At 42.2% G+C, this 17,246-nt stretch overlaps 1 protein-coding gene across 1 annotated transcript; it reads right to left on the reverse strand.

Moving 5' to 3' along the window:
* Window positions 1–1,291: 1,291 nt before the first annotated feature.
* Window positions 1,292–4,465, reverse strand: pou3f2a (POU class 3 homeobox 2a). The gene has a single exon (XM_074684828.1). It carries the CDS (start codon window positions 4,463–4,465, stop codon window positions 3,083–3,085), a length of 1,383 nt encoding a protein of 460 aa, XP_074540929.1. The 3' UTR covers window positions 1,292–3,082.
* Between the last annotated feature and the right edge of the window lie 12,781 nt (window positions 4,466–17,246).

Consider the following 17,246-nt stretch of genomic DNA (forward strand, 5'->3'; position numbering starts at 1 on the left):
TTAAAAATTAGTATAGCGTAAACTCAACCTTAAATTAGAAATTGAGTTCAAACTATGGGGTATATCTTTAAAGTCAGGCATGACTGGTGCAACCCATAAGGACATACATAAGCAAGGATTCACAGAAAACAACCACAAATTAATCTAAGCACAGAAAGATGAGCTAATTTAACATATGAATGCATGTCCACTTTGGGCTTCGGTAGATATCAGTCTTATAAGAATGTGATCATTTTACTTGTAAAAACTCCCTAAACGCTGAACACAATCCTCAACTATAAATAAGGTCTCTCCTAGGCCATCTGTCTGTTCAGGTCATTACACAAGAAAGAGCTCTATTCCATTAGAAATGATTGAAGCAATAGAGCAAAGTTCTCCATTCATCCTGAGCCTGACATTAAACTGCTGACACCACTAGGGGGCAACAGCTGACTGTTTTTTGACTGAAACACTAATCAGCTGAACAAGGACCTTCATGGAAACGAGGTGCAAAAACATACAGAGGTCCAAAAAGAATATGAATAAAAACACTGTATCTGATGCTTAAAATAAGACCTGGTGGGAAAAAATCATTAAAATTACTATGGAAAGGCGAAAAAAAGATAAATAAATAGCTAAATAAAATACTTAGGATGAATATTCACTATAAATTTACACTCCCGTTTTAACAAGGGCAAAACTTATAATTGTTGTTTTTGTAATATTTAAGTGCTTTTGATTTCTGCATGTACATTAAAAAATCGTATAATTTTCGAGGTATTTTCCGGGTCAACTCAATGCATGTCTGTAATGATTTTATGACTAGTAACAATGACAGCAGGCCTGATTTAAACACCAAACACAAACTGCATTAATAGTTCTCGTTGTTCCCGCATTATCTTGTGCTCTGCAGATAAGGGAACAGCATCCTGTTTTGTTAATCGTGTTTAGAGGAGAATAGCTTTTGATATTTTAAATTAGGTCTTGTCATAATTGTCAATTAGTTTCCATATTTATCCTGATGCCAGTATTAATTACATGCGAGCTGTGTTTCAATTTGAGGCCTGAGCCCGGCTGTGAGCGTATCAGAGCACATCAGCGCATGTAAACACTACAGCCAAACAGCTGAAGGACAATCTGAAGACAACGACACGGACTGTGTAAATTCACAATGCGAGGCCGCGTGGACAGAAGAGGGACAAAAACACTTAGTGGTGTCTTTTTTTAAAGGAGCTCAATAAACGTGCAAAGACTGCAATAAATTATAAAACAAATACGATTTAATGACAAAAAGCATATAGAAATTGTGCAATCGTTGATTTGATATTTTTTTCTTCTTCTTCGCTGGATCACAGATTTTAGGTCAATGCTTATTTGTTTTGGTTTTATTAATTTTTAAAAAATCTCAAAAACTCTAATTCAGCTGAAGGATTCACTTATTGTTTGGGAGGATTTTGGAATTCATAAATTCTGGGCCTTCTCTCAAGTAATTTGAGCTACAACAAAACGACCTTTGAGCATGAAAACAGGCTTATTTTTCAGCTTTTATTTTCACTATTTTTTCCTGAAAGAAAAGAAACTGAATTGGCTATAGTTTATTGTGATGCTGTTTATAACGAGCTTCTTTTGAAGCAAATTGTTTTTTTTTAAATGCAAAATTGATCAAAATTCACATTAGCTGTCGAATATAACAGGACCTGTTTTCTCTCCCATCATCAGCTGAATTTGAGTTTATGAGTATCTTCCCTTTTTAGATCAGAGTCAGAGGACAAAACTCAAACTATCCTCTCCTGAACCTCCTTCCTCCATCAGATCATGTTATTTATCACAGGATTCGAGTGGCACAACAACACGTGTCTGTGTTTGTGCTTTGGCACAGACTGACAGAGAGAAAACAAACAAACAAACAAACAAACAAACGAGGCCATACAAAAACGATTGGAGATACATCCCACAGAGAGTCTCTTCAGTGAATGAATGAGTCACACAGTACAGTAGAAGAATTAGAGCCTCTGCGGCCACAGCTGGTATACCAGGAGAGGAGTCAGTTTGTTTTTTCTTCTTAGAAAGGAAGGCAAGGTGGGCTGGAGGGTTTCTCCAGCCTCGGACAGTCTCGGTCTTTCTCGTCACAGCATTTTGGAAAAAGTAGAGAAATAACAAAGAGCAAAAACACAGACTGTAAACAGGCGCACAGAGGTCTGCACAGAAACAAAGCGCGAAGGTGAACCAGTCTCTGTAAAAACACATTATTATTATTATTATTATTATTATTATTATTATTATTATTATTATTATTATTATTATTATCATGTAATGTCATTACCAGAGACATTCAGGTGAAGTATTTTGGAGCAAGTGGTACATTTTAAATTGCAATTAAATGTGACTGCAGCTTACATTTTAATAACAGAAACACAATAAATTTAAAATATATAACATTTTATTTGATAATAATAATAATAATAATAATAATAATAATAATAATAATAATAATAATGATAATAATAATAATAATAATGAGTGAAGCAGTTGGCTGGTATTTTAACCTTGTTCAGCAGGTGTCTGCCATTTCAGCCTCTCATGCCACGCGCTGAGCAGAACCCCTGTTGCTTTTGTTATGATGGAAAGATGGCGTTTATTTACCCACATTGACTGCGACTTCTCCTCGAGCCACAAGCTTGGTTTTATATATTTTCCCTCCAGAGGACACCTCGTGCCCACACAACCCCCCTAATGCCTTTCTTTAATGACGCGTAAAATAGTGACGCCTTGGGAAAACGTACAGAAAAGCGTTTCGTTGTCTTTTTTTCTTTTGGTTAGCACACAGCAGCCGTCTTCCAGTATATCTGGCAGTCCCATGACATGAAACCTCCTTATACGGCTCCCTACTCTGCTTTTTTAGTGCTGGAGTGCCACTGTAGATCCCCACTGTGTGTTTGTGTGGGTCCCACTGTGTGTGTTTATGTGTGTCCGTGGGTCCAGCATTTCACCTGGCTGACGTCCAGTTCCACGCGGTCCAGCACTGATAATCAAACAAATAAGGAGGCATGTATTCCTCGTTAAGGGTCCGTGTTTGTGACCAGGATGACGGACCTTGACGGGGTCACTGCACAGGAGTTTGTCCTCCGTGGTGAGGAGGGGTGTCCCCGTACATGTCTTCTCCTCCTGCTATCTGTCCCCCCGCAGGTGTCATCCTCTTCTCTTTTTGCCTCCTGTTACAAAACCAAACCCGCACCACCTCCTTCTCCAGCTGCAGGCTGTCCGCAAGGGAGTTGATCTCCGCCGCTCCTGGTTTTGGACATTTGAGAAAATGGCTCTCCAGAGCCCCCTTCACGCCCACCTCGATGGAGGTCCTCTTTTTCCTTTTCCTCCCCTGAGCCGCGATTTTATCCAGGCTCGTGGGGCTCCCCGAGGTGGAGTCCGCCTCCTCCAGCCACTTGTTCAACAAGGGCTTGAGTTTGCACATGTTTTTGAAGCTGAGCTGCAGCGCTTCGAACCTGCAAATGGTGGTCTGAGAAAACACGTTTCCATACAGCGTCCCCAGTGCCAGACCCACGTCCGCCTGCGTGAAGCCCAGCTTAATGCGGCGCTGCTTGAACTGCTTGGCGAACTGCTCCAACTCATCAGAGGTCGGAGTGTCCTCGTCTGACTGGTCCTGGTGGCCCCCGTGCTGGTGATGGTGTGATAGAGACTGCTGGTGGGCCCCGGGGCCGCCTCCGTGCTCACTGAGGTGCGGGCTGTGGCTGTGATGGTCCTCGTCCCGCAGGGGGTGGTGATGCATCCCCCCTTGCTCTCCCCCCTGCATCAGACCGAAGCCGGACTGAGAATAGACCAGGCTCTGGCCCTCAGAAGTCGCCATACCGGGGATGTGCGTGGTGGCTGTGCTGGTTCGCCATGCTCTGGCGTCGTGATGCGCCTGCTGGTGCGCGAGGTGAGGGTGTCGCTGTTGCTGCTGCTGCTGCTGCAGACTGCTGGAGTTCTGCAGCTCCTCTCGGTCACTGTCGTGCAGCACGGGCTTCACGTCCTGCTCTCCGAGGGGACTAGATGGCCAGGGCGCCCCGCCGTCACCGTGAGACAGCGCCGTTATCCACTGGTGCGCGTGGCTGAGAGGATGTCCGCCGCCCGGTAACGTGCTGTAGTCGTTCTGGAGCAGGCTGTGCGCGTCCCTGTACGCTGCCGCCTGCTGCATGCTCCCGGACTCGGAGTGCGGCGGCGGCGCGCTGCTGGGGGTACTGAGGACGCTGTAGTGGTTGGACGTTGCGGTCGCCATAACTCTCGCAGCCAGAGTGATAGCTGGAGTTAAAAGGAGGCTGCCTTTGACAGGAACTCTTTTGCGCCACGGGGCAGCGAGGCGTCTCTCTCCAGCATCTCCCGGGCGCTGTGCCAAGGGGACGCAGAGGCGCGCACCTGTGGTCCGCCTCGCTCCGCTCTTTATTGGCCAAGAACGGTTGACAGATGTGGTTACCCCTGACAGCACCCCGCTCATTGGTCACGGGAGATTGTACAGAAACCCCAATCACTCTGCCCAACAATACTAGCAGTCCTACAGCATGTAGAGTACAAAGTAGAGGGAGAAACCGGGCTGAGGAGTGTAAACACAGAGAAGACTGAACAAGATAAGCTGAGGGGTGGAAAAAAAACGTGTCAAAGCTCAAAGTTTTTTCTCAAACACTGATGTGGGTCAGTGGGTCACATTTCCTTATGCCGTGCGTCCAAACTGTGCGTAAAAGTGGAATAAGATAAACAGACTTCGCATTTTAAAACGCAGTTACACACTTTTTTTTTTTTTACTAACTGACTAAAATGCCTTTAATGAAATCTTTTGCCTCGTTTTGGGCAGAATACTTGGTCTGTTTTGTAGCATTACACAGAGAGCAGAGATCATGAGGAGAAACTTCCAGCTGCCTCTCTGCCCTCAGGACGCTGTCCAGAGAGAGGGGCCGCGTGCTTCCAGGGCCTCTGCCCCGTTGCCATGGCGAGCGCGGTGAATGGAACAACGCCCACGTCACAGCTGCAATTCGCTCCTTCTTTTCGTTCCGTTCCAAAGGGCTCATTGGGGCCGCGCGCTCGGCCGTCGGGACAAATAATGTGTGGTTTTTGGGGGGGTTGGGGAGGCAGGGCAGCTCGGGGCCAAAAGAGAGGAGGCTGTAAGAATGGATCCCTCAGCCTGCTCCTCTGCCCCCCTCACACCTGCCTGTTGGGTAAACTTTGGGATGGATGCACGCACACTGGCACGCGGGGCTTGCTTTCCCAAAGCTCCTATCCAAAATATTTTGATGAGGGAGAAGTGTCTCTACCCTCTGATGCACAAAAACAGAGATGGCTAACAAGAGGTTTTCTATTTCCCTCAATAAGTGCATCACAAATATCTGCCTCACAGAGCAGTATCATTTAAACAAGGACACTTAACATTTTTATTCCACTTTAAACTACACTTTACAGCCAAATACTGGACCTTTTACCTCACTAAACCTTGCAGTGCCAGGAAAAGTTTAGGCTTCTACAAAACAAAGACAGGCTTAAAAGAAGTGACGGATTGTTTTCAATTAAACTAACAGGCTTATAGCAAAATGCTTTCATTAGCATCAACATAACCATTAAAACTCTGCGGCAGATAACTTTAGTATTCACACGTTTGTCAAACTGAGATTTTTCTTTTTTTAGATTGTAGGGCTTTATCTTATGCGATGTATTTTCATGACAGTGTTGTTGATTTGGGTCTTGCATTTTGCATTCTGTTGAGACGTCCTCTACTTAGAGATGGATGCAGGGACCCAGTTGTTATTGTTTGTCCTCTCTGATAAAAACAAGTTTACGATGGATACTTCTATAACTGTAAAGGCTGACGTGCTAAAACTGTACCAGATATCCTTGGCAGTTAAAAATAATCATTTAAGATGTTTTTCAAGTATTTAGTAGAAATTTCCTCACTGCATGAAAGTTTAACCCCTTGTTTTGTTTAAGAAACATCAGTAATTCATGGTATGACAGTGATTTGACTGAGGCACAAAAAACTTAGCCCTGAGTTGAGGATGAAGATTCAGACTTTGAGCACAGAGATGATTCAGAGGCAGAGACACATAATGTAGACTGTAGGTTTCAGAAGGTAGTGGTCGGGCATGTGGGGATTTAGTTTAAAGCAACTGTGAGGAGTTTCTAACTAGTCATGAAAGACGTTGAGATGAGATGAGATGAGATGAGATGAGATGAGATGAGATGAGATGAGATGAGATGAGATGAGATGAGATGAACCATCCATCTCAACGCCAGGGAAGTTAGTGTTCATGGCAGTAAGGAATGAAGAGAGTAGATAGAAAGAAAACACACAGCACACAAAAAAGTTAAGCGTCACACAAAACAAAACATAAATAAATAAATAAATAAATAAATAAATAAATAAATAAATAAATAATACAAGCAAACGAAGAAGAAGAAAAAAAACAATTGTGAGATATCAGTTTATGTTTTTTATTTGAGTGTGTCTTTTTCAGACCATGTTAAGCAGGCTTTATTGAACAGTTTAACTGCAGCAGAGAATAAAAGAGAAAAGATGGAAAGAACTGACATTGGTGCTTTTTTATGAGCTACATAATCAAACCAGAGCACCAGCAAAAAGGCAAACAATTCTGATATTTTAGCTTCAATCCCTGAGATTGGGGTGAGATTGTCAGCCTGAATCTGACAGTTCACTGTAGAAACTGCATTTTTTTAGTGTGTGTGTTTTTACGCAGCAAACACTTGACAGCTAAATCTTCTGTTAGATTTTGACGTGTGTTGATTTTGGTGCCCCCTGTAGACAAAAGTGATGTCTGCTATCCCTGCTGATTTTTTTCCCGCACACATTCAAGCAGAATGTATTAGTGTTGTGTTAGGCAACACCTGTGGATATTCTGAAATGTTTGCCTTATATAGCAGGCAGTGACTGTCACAAGTTTAGCATGTGCTAAACATGAGCTACAGTTGTTAGCCTGGTCTGAGTTACACATGTTCAAAAAAGTAATTAGTAATTAGAATATTCATATTTCTGCAAAAGAGTTTATTTCACTTACATAATATCTTCTAAGTATCCATCAAACTGCCAGAACACTAAGGGGCTGTTTACACAAAAACTAGACACACAATGCACACACACAAACACAATAGTATAGTGCCAACTAAAGGCCTGGCATGCTAACTACAGGGTTTTCAGTCCCTCAGAGTTTCTATGTAACTGAGATTGTTTTCACTGCGTTTTAGCGTTTTTCGGATGAAACACTGTCGTGTAAACGGACCTAACACATGAAAAGCCCAGGCAGGGAGAGGAGCAGCAAAGACCCCTAATGAAAAAGAACCGAACAGAGTGAGGCATATCCAAATAGAGTTGAATGGAGGCACTTTGGATCACTCTCTTCTCCACTGTTTAAACAAAAGGCAAAAGCATCATTGAGCGTGCCTCTTATTTACAGGGAAACAGTGGTTTAGCCGACCCTAGACGCAGAATTATGAAAATGGCTTCTGGAGTGAATTTTTCTTTTTTTCTTCACGCATACTCATGCAACAGTACAACAGTAAGGTTGTTTCAATCATCATGGACTACTATAGTGTGCTTGTGCTGCTCAAACTGCTGAATCTTCTGACGATCTTTCAACAAAATGTGCATCTGTTGCTCCACTTCTGCGTTAAGCATTTGCCAATATGCCACATGATTTGCCCAACCCTACGTCGGTGGAGATTTACCAAAAGCCGCTTCTGGACAAGACAGTTATAGCGCCACCTACAGGCCTGGCATGCTTTCTACAGCATTTTCAGTCTCTCTGCATTTCTGTGTTAACACTGATTTTTTTCCCTGCAATTTTGGGTTTTGGGGTGAAATGTTGTGTAAACGGGGCCTAAGTTTCCAAAATAATAAAAAAAAACAATGAAATTAATAAAATGTTCTCACTTATATTTTTCCCAGGGACTCAGTGCAGAACAGTGGTGCCATATTGTTACTTTTACAGAAGTGATGCATCTGGATGTTTAGATTTCCTGTCTCTTGGCGATGTTTTAATGATAATAAAGCAATAATTTGGTCATGAAAATCATCAAAGCACCACTCCTGCTCTATCTCCTGCTCCTATCTTCACATGAACACAATGATGTGAAAATTAAACTAATCCTCCTCCTGCTGAGCTCCCTGAAACTCTTTCAGATCCTTGGGGGGTCTCTGGACCTACTTTGGCAACTAGTGGTATTTCGGAGATGTGATTTTATTGGTGCAAAGTGGGACACTGTCTGCACAACATAACAGCTCTGAAGAGGTTAAAGAAACCTTGAAGGACGAAAAAAATCAAAGTTTTACCTTCATGAGCACCATAGTATACATGGATGTGTTAATTCAAAGAGCTCTGAACGACGACATGGACAGTGCAGCTCCACACAGTACGTAGTGTAGGTTAATTGATAAATGTTATGAATCTAATCATGTTTCAACATAAACTGATGCACATTGAATTATAGGGATCCAAAGAACACTGGTGTATGATTAGTGTGTAATTCTGAGAATTGCCAAATGTGTCGCCAGGGGCTCTGACAGGCCGTGTGTCGAGACGGGCAAAACATATTACCCTAATCGACTAATATGCAAACTACTGGCCGCCCAATTACAGGACTTAATAACGCATAAACGATGCGAGTCCTGTTCTTACAAGACGAAGAGGTCGCCGTTAATTCACTCAAACGGTTTGAGTTTGCTGTCAACACATGTGGCCGCTCCGCACACGTACTGTCTGTGTTCCCGTGTCCCTCGCTCTGCATTCGACAGAGAGAGTTAATGATGGAGAATCTGAGCGTTAAATTAACAGTAATTATATGGCCCCAGTGCTGTAAAGATTCAATTTCTTCACGAGTCTAATAGGCCTAAGTGTCCCTTTGCGCAAGCAAGCGCTCCATGTGAAATTTAGATTGAAACGCACACAGGCAGATGGGAAAAAAACATGGCTGAAACTGCAAAATAAAAGCATCTTTTTAGGTCAATCCAGTTTTGAAACTAACTTTTTCAGTTTTAAAACACAGTCTTTTAAAGTCATCTTTTCTCCTCTCGTGTGTAAATAGTTCCACCCTCCTGGCACAATAAAAATGGAGGGGTTCAAGTGAGCGCTAAAGCCATTTATCTTTGTGAATGTGTGCAGGCCAATCACTATTTTGGTTGCTTCCACTTTCTCCGAGCCAGAGTGTGCCCAGCCCACGTCCCTCCCCCTGTGGGAACTCCCGTGCAGGGGTAACTAGGGCAGGGGGCTTCTTTATGCTGCCGGACACAGGGAGATAATGGCCATTCCACCACAGCTGGCCCACACAATCAAAGGCAGAGGGGGCTCGAAGGATTCCAGCTTTAACCAGGCCATTGTCTGGGCTAATTACATCTGAATGCAAGACCTCAAGAACCCACCTCCCCCCTGAGCCAGACCTGCACAGAATACCCCAAACAACCCTTCAGGGTGGAGGGAGAGTGCACACACAGAGTAATATATAAACCCTGCTCGCCTTTATTAGCCCTAAATGTAAGCACACAGGCATAAACACACACACACATACACACACACATGCTGTGGACTTGATCATTACTCACACACACTCATATCCCCAGCAGGCTCTCATCAAAGTGTGCGTCTCTCACACAAACACACTTACATGTGGCACTCAGCATTAGATCAGATCTCAGCTTGCTGCTCTCAGAAGAGATGAGGAGGTCTTAGACGACTTAGGTTGAATAGAAAACACACTGAAGAGCCTTTACGCAATGCACCCCCATAATCCCAATCTATACTCTCCCTCTGCCCCCAAACCTCCCTGCGCTGCGCTCCATCTGCAGCCTGAGCTGTGCACACCCTCAGATCACCACAGAGCGCTCTGTGTCTGGAGAAACTGCAGAGTGACGGCAAGATGTCCTATTTGAGTGTTTTGTTTCTTTGTTTTTTTTTCTGCAAAGAAATACATCACATGTTGAATGAATGTTGTTTAAGGTTGTTCATATTAAAGACAGAAAGAGAGCTGTGTAACGTAATCTAAGCCGACCACAACAGGATGCAGAGTGGGAGCGCATACTAAAGCAGAAAATATCACAAAATCAGATCAGGAGGAAGGATTTGAAGTTGACCTCGAAATTTGAGGAAAAGATGCAGATAGAGAGATGAGCTACTCAGAGCCAAACTGCTGATGAATATTTGTGCCATAAATTTTGTTGTTGTTGTTGTTGTTGTTGTTGTTTTGGCTTGGCTTTTCTGGTGTGTATGCTGTTTCTGGTGTTTTCAGTCAGTCTCAAGTTGACTGAAGTCGAAGAATTGCACTTTTGAGTTCTTCCTAATCTTTTACCAGAGGTTGCCGCTTAGGAGCAACAAGCTGCAAATGCAGTAAAGCTTCATATTTAGAACATGGACTCGCCCCTCCTATAGGCTGAGAGCAATTCAGTTTTTAATCCTTAATTTGAATCATTACATCCACTAAGATGGTTATGTTTTGGGGAGTTTGTCTGTTTGTTTTTTTTTGTCTGTGAACAACATAACTCAAAAAGTAACCAATGAATCTTGATGAAATTTTCAGGAAATGTTCAAAATGGGATAAGGAATAAGTGATTACATTTTGGAGGTGATGAGGATCACTGTCTGGATCCAGGATTTGTTTTAAAAGGATTCGTTATTGTGAGATAGGGACGTTTTCACCATATGTGTATATAATTCCACGATAAATGGTCGGATTGCTTTGCAAAATAATACAAGACAATGTCACCATAATTTCTGACAGATGTAAAAGTATGATCCAGATCCTGGCAATATTCTGGATACTAAGATCTGGAATATGAAATATGTACTGGGTCATCATATTTTCCAACACTGTCAGGTAACAAATTATTGTACAAACCTGCAACTAACACCAAATTGTAGCAGACAGTCTGCTGAAAGGGAGTATAACATTAAAATAGGACTAAAGTGTTGCGTGAAAATCACAATATGCTTGGTAGAGGTCTGCGCTCTCTGAGTGCTTTGCAAATGTGACATAAGTGCTGTAGTTTTGTCTTTTTGCAGCATGTTTTTCACATTTGCAATGTGCTTCCTGTATCATGTTTGCTTTCACATGTATTCCTAAAGATGCACCATTTCTGCATTACCAGCTTTTTTTTCTCCTAATGAAGATCTTTTTCTACTCTTTGACTGCAGATAGTTTGTTCTTGCTGCCTGCCTTGAAGCAGTTGAATTGTTGATTTGCATGTAGGAGCTGACAGAATAATGAAGTGAAAGCTGTTGAAGTGTTTCTTGAAGAACAGGACATGTAAGCTGTAGCGCTCGAGTGTCACAGATCGGGGTTTTTAAGTGCTCTACAAGGACTTGCACCAGGCCCAGCTGCCCAGTACCCTGCCAAAGCACGACTGCCCCCCTCCACTTTCAGACTCACACTAAGAAGTGATAGTTAATGAAACATAAGCTGGAATTTAAATCCAGTTGATGAGTAAAGGGTGGTTTTTAAGATGGGATTCTAATTTACAGAACCACATGTTCATAATATGATGTCTCTGGTATAATCAGTCAGACAGCTAAAGATTTAAACAAGATGACATAAAATATTGATTGGAGTCAAAATTAATTTATCCTATCAGAGATGGCTAAGTCTAGCTGTTCATCTGTGCAGGCTAACTGTCATTATTTCCAGCTCTGAAGACTAGCTTGAGACAGACACTAACCTTTTCACCACGCTGTCAACAGGCAGACATGACAAGAGCTGAATCTCCTTAACCAGTTTGTCCAGGGCATGGCTTTTGTGGTAGAGAATAAATCACCAATGTTATAGGTATTTAACCTATCAGAACCAAGTATTTCACCTAGCTTAAAATCTTTAATATAAGGCCCCGTTTACACGACAATGTTTCATCTGAAAATGCTGAAATGCAGTGAATAAATCTGCGTTTACACGGAAACGCAGAGGGACTGAAAACGCTGTAGTAAGCATGCCAGGCCTGTAGGTGGTGCTATAACTGTCTTGTTCAGAAGCAGCTTTGGGGAGATCTCCACCGAAGTAGAGTTGAGCTGATCATCTGGTGTATTGGGGAATACTAAGTGCAAAAGTTGAGCAACAGATGCACATTTTGAATGAAGACAATCAGCAGATTCAGCAGATTTAGCAGCTCAAGCACGGTACGGTAGTTCGTGACTCTTGTAACAACTGTATTGGTGTCATGTTGTATGCACTCACGCGAGGCGGAGTGTGACGTCATCGTTTCCACTGAAAACGGTGACTTGCTGTTTACACGGCAACAGTGTCGGCAGCGTTTCAGAAAAATCCCACTCTGGAGGCCGTTTTCAAAAGTTTGCGTTTTAGGTCGGCTAAAACGCTGTTTCCATGCAAAGCGAGGCTGAAACGCAACAAAACTTTTGCGTTTCAGCCTAAAACCGTTGTCGCGTAAACGGCCCCTTAGTCAAAACAAATTCTACTTGATATCAAAAAGCCACTGTCCATATGATGGGAGTTGATATTCAATGATGAATAAACATTTTTCACCATCCGTTCATTTTCTACAGCTTATCCTTTTCAGTACCTAGAGAGAACCACAAAGAAAAGCCCACCTTCCCCGAACGAGGATCTGAAATGGAAAACCTTTTTGCTGGGAAGCAACAATACTAACCACTGATTTAGAAATAAATCAATATAGTACCATAAACATACAAAATGAGGACAAAAAAAGATACCATGTTCCACTTTGCACATTGTGTCCAACTATAGGTAACCCCCCCCCCCCCCCCCCCCCCCCCCCCCCCCCCCGTATATGTTTTGAGAAGTCATTTGATCAAAGAAACAAACATGAAACAAGGAGGAGAAAATTCAGCATCTGTAAAATGGTAAAATTATGGCACACCTTTGTTGTTTTCAAGCAAGGACAAAGAACATGTGCATGATCGCAACTTCAGGCACACTTCAGATGAGGTGATGAAAAAATTCCATTATTAATTATCTTTGCCTGATAATTTTGCTGCTGAATCCTCGGCAGTTATTCCATATCTTATTGGTTATTTCTGAGAAGCTAAAGCTGTGTGGATGTAACCAAGTGAAGTGTCATATGAGTGATAAAGTGAGAGTTTAAAATGTTTGATATGTTCAGAATATGCAATTCAGAGGAAAGACTTGAACACCATTTTTCCTGGAGAGCTTTTGAAGTGTGTGTGTGTGTGTGTGTGTGTGTGTGTGTGTGTGTGTGTGTGTGTGTGTGTGTGTGTGTGTGTGTGTGTGTGTGTGTGTGTGTGTGTGTGTGTGTGACAGTTTCAGGGTTAGGAGGTCTCACTGGTGCTCAGTTTAGCATTGATTTATTCTCTTTCTCCAATTTATTTCCCCTTTGCCTGATCTGCCTCTGGGAGGACAAATGGAGGAGAAACGCCAGGCACAGTAACCATCCCTCACACACACACACACACACACACACACACACACACACACACACACACACACACACGGATGCCTGCGCGCCTCGCACACCAAGTGACAAATGTTTCTATGAGCAGAAATGCACTTGAATCTGTATTTGCTGTTGAGCCCAGGAGTGCACACACACGCGCTCTCTCTCACACACACATACATTATTTTAATACTTTTATGCTCAGGCTCTCCATAACTGTGTGACACTGCTGGACCAATCAGAGATCAGAGAGATGACCATCATGTAAAACTATAAATTCACAACACCCCCAAGTCCCAAGGCACCCAGGCTCCTATAAGACCTCCCATATTGTCCTATATAACTGTCTTCAGAGCACCCATAAAGACATAAAGGGATGCTCCCACCTCTGGGTGAGTGGTAATAACTCACCAGCAGGTATTTTTATCGTGACACTGCTGCAGAGGCGCACAGATTCATCTCGTCTCCAGCTTTATAATGTCCAACACCAACTCTGGATGAGGAAAAGCAAGAGTGCAGTCACTTTTTACGGGCAGAGAGCTGTCACATCTGAGTGAAACAGATAAGCAGAGTGTGGGCTCGTGGGTGAAACTTAACATCTTGAGTCACTTCTGCTTTGGTGTGTGATAACTAACGTCTTGTTTAATTCCCAAGTGGAGGAAAATGAGGGCGGGAGGAGGGGCAGGTAGGTCGTTAAACCTACTTGAAAGCTTAGCGTCCTGATCGATTGTCGTGGGCCAAGCTGGGATTAAAATCAGGCTAAGTCTGCTTCAATCAATACTGATGGCTAACCCTGGGGTTAAAACAGAAGTAAATCTCCATACGTGTCCATACACAGGTCTGCACTATGGCCCACTGTGGACATAAATCTGAAGCTATCCATGAGAATGGACACACAATGGGTTGGCACGCGAGTGTAGTCGATATGAACGAGTGCTGTATGAGCCTTCAGCAGCCACGCAGCCACTGGTTTCCATGTGGATATACACTCTGACCAGTTCTGCGATTATGGCAGTAAATTTGAGCTCATCGATGAGAGTGAGCAGAGTGAGTACAGCTCTCATCAATGTGTGTGTGTGAGAGTAGAAACAAACAGTAATGTGTAACACAGCGATGATGTAGACAAAAATGACTTATAGACAGAGAGCTGACATGCATGATTGACTGTTTCACACCTTAATGGATGGAAGACATCACTGCTCCAATTGATCTTACAAACACAGGTCTGTGTATCAATTACCAATACTGATCAATGAGGCTGTGGACAGACCAGGGAGGGAAATATGCTGCGTGTCTGTATTGAAGCCAACTAATTCTACTGCTACAAGGATTTATACCTCTTTCCTGAACAGAAATCTGTTTCCTCTTAAAGTCAGGGACAGATTTCTGACCTCAAACCAGTCCTCATCAAAGGACAGTTGATAATGGTGACATTTCTGGAAATGAGCCCTCAGTTTTTATTTATTCTGAAAAACAGAAAAGGTCAAAAGTAGCTACAGCTCTCGAGTTTTCAGGCTGAATGCGAGGCTACAGTAAGCAACCAGTTAGGTTCTCATAGTAATAACTAGGTGCTATTCTCGCGGTTCAATTCTACTACGATGTTTGATTTGAATTGAGATTCTTCAATGTTTACGATTTTCGCAATTTTTTTGTTTGCTTTTTTAACACCAGACCATGTAAAAAAAGTTAAATGATGATGATGATGATGTCTACAGACTATATCAGGAGTCATATTTTAACCATAAAATGCTCATCACGTGAGTCAAAGAGAAACATTTCACCATCCCCCTTTCAATCCAGATTATAAACAAAGACTGAAATGAGGAATTTGAATTAAAAAAGAAAAAATGTTTTTGACAAAGAATCCCTTTTGTGATATTGTCAAACAAAAGATCCCAATATATTGATTTTCGTTTTTTTTTTCTCCCACCCCTTGTAATAACAGATGAAAGCAGGTATCTTGTCTTATCATACAGAGAAACATTTTTTTCAGAATATAATAAAAAATGTTGATTTTTGTGATTCCAGCTCATGCGAGGCACTTTGGCTTTGTTTTGGCGCCCCCTATGGGTGTAGTGGGTTATTTAATCTTTAATTAGTCTTTGGTGATATCATCCTGTATATTTTTAAGGAGTTGAAGTAAGATTAATGTTATCCTGGTGTGTTTTCACACACAAATTTAACACTCACTATGCAGGTTCGATGAAAAACTATGGCCCATCTCATACCCTCCTACTGCTCCTCTAGCGTCCACTGTTAGCCGCACGGGGGGGGGTTAACTGAAAACTGAGGTGGAGTTATGATCCTAATTTTAAGATGATCAATGGTCCAAAGATCGGGCATCCAAAAAGACCGTCCGAAAAATGCAAATTGTCAAAGAAAATCTGATCATGTTCTTCAAAGTTTCCAAGACACTGACAAGAGGGTGTGTGAGTTTATTGAGAAGCGTAACAAAGACATGCTCATTACCAGAGCTGTCATTGGAATTGCATTTGAAACGCAGATCATAATGATTGAATTTTAAGCCAAAAGTTAAAATTAAATCTAATTATTATTGAAATTTTTTGCTCAGAATTTAAATGAAAAGTAGTTTCTTTCAACAATGTCAATTTTGGTTAACAGAGTCTTTCTCTTGAGATTGGTCTCAAAAAGAGAAAGGTTATCTTATAATCAGGGTCATCATATATTTGGGTCAACACAGGAATTGGCCAGTGAACTATTTTCAACATGAAAGCGAAGAAAATTTTAATGCTAACTACACATAATCAGCAATTAACACTGCAAGTAGCAACAGTATGACTGAGGGAAGATCAAGAATTTCTTTTTTTCAGTTGAAGAAATGGAAATTTTATTACAAGAATATAGGATTGTCAAAGATAAACAAAGAGAAAAGAAATGTTTGGCTAAAAGTCTTAAACAGTGTAAATACACGCAGTGTACAGTAGAGGACCTCAAAAATAAAATAAGCAATATGTAAGCTGTTTTAGCAAACACATCTTGGAAGGACCCGGACGCATAAAAATGAAGAGCCAAACAAACTTGGAAAACTGAGCTGAGGACAGCGAGCCCTGTCCCTCCATTACCTCATCTATAAACTGAAAAATGTTTTGCTTCCTAAATCTAAATTTTCCGTTTATCTCCACATCGTCATACTTTTCCAAAGGATTCGTTTGATCCCTAAATATTCATTGTCGTCACATATTGGCTGTGCATATAACCGTGGTTAGCCTTTGAAAGTCCCACAGAGGCAGCGGTGTTTACTAAGGACTCATTTTGCTTTACTTCTCAGACTCAGATTTTCATTGGCTTTGCATTTTCTGTCTCAACTGTTTACATGCTAACACCTGGTCCTGGAACACAAAGGCAAAAACCTGACATCCCACTCCCAAACCCTTGTAACCTGTTCTCCAAACACACATTCACATTCCCCCACTTTTCACTGTGATGGCAACTTTAAATCCTACCTCCACCTCACACCATTCGCCACATTTGGCACAAGCGGTATAACTACGGGCTGTTTTGTTGGTGTGGACAACATTGTCCTTCAAACGCTGCAGTGAAACGATCAATTGGCCACACTGATGACTCACAGGTGCAAACACTAGTTACTAAATTGGTCAATTACACATCAGCACAGGGGGAGCGAAGGTGAGCTCTCCTGTTTTGGAGATGAATGAACAGCAGTGAAGCAGATATGGAGGCAGAGGATGTTCATGGTGAGAGGAGGAGGAGGAGGAGGATGGCTGAAGAGAGGAAGAGTGAGCAGCATCTTGGGTGAGGTTTGGACCACTTCACTTGTGTTGTCATCATTTTTTGAGAGCAAAACTGGGCACTTTACTGTGATGGTGACTGAGGCACCGCTCAGTTTTAC

The sequence above is a fragment of the Halichoeres trimaculatus genome, unplaced genomic scaffold, assembly GCF_033239565.1.
Source record: "Halichoeres trimaculatus isolate MK-OKI-2021-1 unplaced genomic scaffold, fHalTri1.1 fHalTri1_scaffold_13, whole genome shotgun sequence".
In the NCBI taxonomy this organism is placed as follows: domain Eukaryota; kingdom Metazoa; phylum Chordata; class Actinopteri; order Labriformes; family Labridae; genus Halichoeres; species Halichoeres trimaculatus.